At 56.8% G+C, this 2,870-nt stretch overlaps 1 protein-coding gene across 4 annotated transcripts in view; it reads right to left on the bottom strand.

Annotated features, from left to right (window-relative positions):
• Window positions 1-2,870, bottom strand: part of CACNA2D2 (calcium voltage-gated channel auxiliary subunit alpha2delta 2) — a 185,642-nt gene that overhangs the window by 22,293 nt on the left and 160,479 nt on the right. For all 4 annotated transcript variants that reach the window (XM_005422496.2, XM_031058140.1, XM_031058141.1 and 1 more), the window contains exon 5: window positions 848-986. In XM_005422496.2, the coding sequence (XP_005422553.1) occupies window positions 848-986 (139 nt within the window). The remainder of the gene's footprint in view (window positions 1-847; window positions 987-2,870) is intronic.

Below are 2,870 nucleotides of genomic sequence, written 5' to 3'. Positions count from 1 at the left end.
CCTCCAGCCGGGAGCCGAGCAGCCACTAGAGGGAAATGGAGACCGACTGTCACCATGTGCCACCGCAGCAGGGCGAGGTACCGGAGAGAGCTGAAAGCTCAGGGACGGTCACAGCGCTCGGTGGGGGCTGAAGCTGCTGTGGCACATCCTGTGCCCCCCGCCCGTCCAGCCATCCATCCCTGCCCACTCCCGGGCTGGCCCTCCAGCCCATCCCCGTTCCTGGAGCAGCCGCCGGGCTGACCCCCCTGCAGCAGAGGCTTAATCAGCTGCGGGGCGGCACCACGCTGTCCTGCAGTCACCCTTGACTGCCTTCCTGCGGGACTGCAGCTGCTTTTTCTCCTTTTTCATGACCTCAGCCCCAGGTAGGCTGAAGACAGGCAGCATCCCTGCTTCATCCTCTGCCATTGCCCAGCCATGTCTCACTCCCTCCTACAAGCAGGTTGGTGCTGCACAGAGCTGCTCCATCCCTCTCTGAACGTCTCTGGTGCCTGCTTTGAGCCTTCTCGAGCCTTGCAGGAGGATCAGAGCCATGTGGGCACGCCTGAGCGTCACCCTGGGCCGTAATCACCATCTCTCCTTCGCTCCCCATCCCTTCCCCAATAACTCCTAATCCCCCATCTGCCTCTTTTGCCTGTGCTGAGCTCTTGAGAGTCCCTGGGGAGGGACACATTGTCACCTCTATCCTGGTACCGTGACTCTGCCTTGTTTCACTACCTGCCTGTCTGGGAGCCAGTCACCAGCTGGGGCACCCAGAGCTGATGGTCCCTGGGGCTGCAGTGCTCCAGGCAGGAGAGCTGGATGCCCAGGCAGGCAGCAAGAATTGCAGAGGGTGAGGAGGGACACTCACAGCCTTTGTAGATGTCCGTGGGGATCTGCACAGCAGCGTAGGAATAGTTAACCTTGGTCTTGAAGTTGTCATCATCCGTGAACTCCAGCTTCAAGGAGTTGGACTTCTCCCTCTCGATCTCTTCTCCATCGGGGTCGTCCTGGGAAGGAGCAGAGTGCATGGGGTCACCCAGGGTTCCAACCCTGCATGGATGTGAGAATACCTCCACCTGAAGCCCATCACCAAATATTTTGTGAGGACGACCAGCCCTGCTGGATCTCAAGTGGATCTGGCCTGCCAGGAGCAGATGGGCACAGAGGAGAGCACTGGTTACCCCTTGTCTCTCCAGCTTTGGTAGCACAGCAGGTATTAAATCAGACATAGGAAAAAAAAAAATCAAAAAAAGGCCTTGAAAATCAATTAGCAGCAAAAGGCAACTATCAAAGAGCAAATTAAAACGGAGTGCAGCTTAGCACTCTGTCAATAAGCAATGCAAACAATATTTAATTATGGTGGAGAGACAGCGAATTCCCCACTGCTGGTGCTGGAACACACTCCCTCACCCTCCCAGCCCTCCTCTCCATTCCTCAGCCCTGCTGCCAGCATGGCACTGAGGGTGAAATCCCTCTGGAAAGGCAGGCAGGGCTGAGCTGGTGCAGGCAGAACAGCTGGGTGGCTGCAGACAGGGGACAGGGTGGGAGCTGGGGCACGGGGCCATGTGGGGAAGAGAGAATGGGGGTGGACTCACTCCAGAGCTGGAGAAATTGCCTCTGCCACCCCACCAGGAGCAAAGAAACCCAGGAGAAGGTGCTGGCTCTGAGGTGCCCATCCCTGCCACTAGCCCAGCAGCTGGGGAAGGCTGTTTGCAGCCAGCTGGGAGATGTTCAGGGTAGGAAGGAGGGAGAGGAGGATGCTGCAGCACCTTCTCTTTGTGCTCCCAGAGCTACATCCCCGCTGAAGAGGGGCAGGGACACAGAGCTGCCTGTGCCATCCACAGGCAGGGACAGGCAACAGTGCCAAGCCCAAACTGGAATAGACACCTGAAGGGATGCCCCATGCTGTCCACAGCAAAGAACCATGACACCAGGGAACACAAGGGGTAGGGGATGGTCCCATCCTGCTGTCATCTGTGGCCCACTGAAAGCATCTCTCTCACTGGCCAGGCTCCCCTTGACAAAACCCAGGGAACAAAGACCTGAATTTCTCACAGGAAAAGCCACCTATTTAAAGGAAAACGATGGGTTTGGGAAGTAAACCATGAAGCTTATTTAACACCCATCCTGGCCCCTCCTTGTTTCCCCTTCACAGACGACATGGAGAAATGTCACCTCCCCTGCAGCACCTCCAGCCACTAAGGTGGTGACATTCCCGTGACATTGAGAGGGGTGGCCAAAGCATTCTCCACAGCTCGGGAGAGTAACAGGATTGATATGCAAGGTTTGGGTTTAATTCCAGCTGATGGGCTGTGAGTGTCACACACTGCCCAGCCTGCCCTAGTGTGGGGGCTCCAGCTGCCCAGAAAGATGCTGAATTCAATTACAGCTGCACTAGCCAAGAAGGAGGCAGGCAGGGACTGTTCCCAACTCCCTGGAGCCACGTCTGAGATCAAAATCCAGATTATGCTCTCAATTTTACGTAAATCTGGAGAAAAGGCAAAAACCAGACTGCTGGAGCCCCTGCAATGTGGTGATGCTGCAGCAGAGCCGGCACTCCGGGGAGGGCCAGGCCATGGGCTGCCTGGAGAGTGGATCTGGCCCCAGCCTGCTGTCCATGGGGCTCAGCCCTCTGGGGAAAGCACACACAATATTCACTCCTGCAAACCTCTCTGAGCACCAGACAGGATACAGAGGTGCTTGCTGAGAACAGGGATAAAGCCGTGGCCTGAGGGCATCTGCAGCACCAAAAACTCTGCTTTGACACTAAACCCTTTTTTTCCTCAGCCCAGCAAATTCCTGGGGATAGCTCCCCATCCCTCCCCATCTCAGATCAGCAGGGCACCCTGCCACAGCCCATCCACTGCCCCTGTCACCACCCGCAGCTGGCA

Source organism: Geospiza fortis, unplaced genomic scaffold (assembly GCF_000277835.1).
Source record: "Geospiza fortis unplaced genomic scaffold, GeoFor_1.0 scaffold78, whole genome shotgun sequence".
NCBI classification, from domain to species: domain Eukaryota; kingdom Metazoa; phylum Chordata; class Aves; order Passeriformes; family Thraupidae; genus Geospiza; species Geospiza fortis.
The sequence above is the reverse complement of the archived record's forward strand: the minus strand, read 5'-3'. Positions and strand labels throughout refer to the sequence as shown.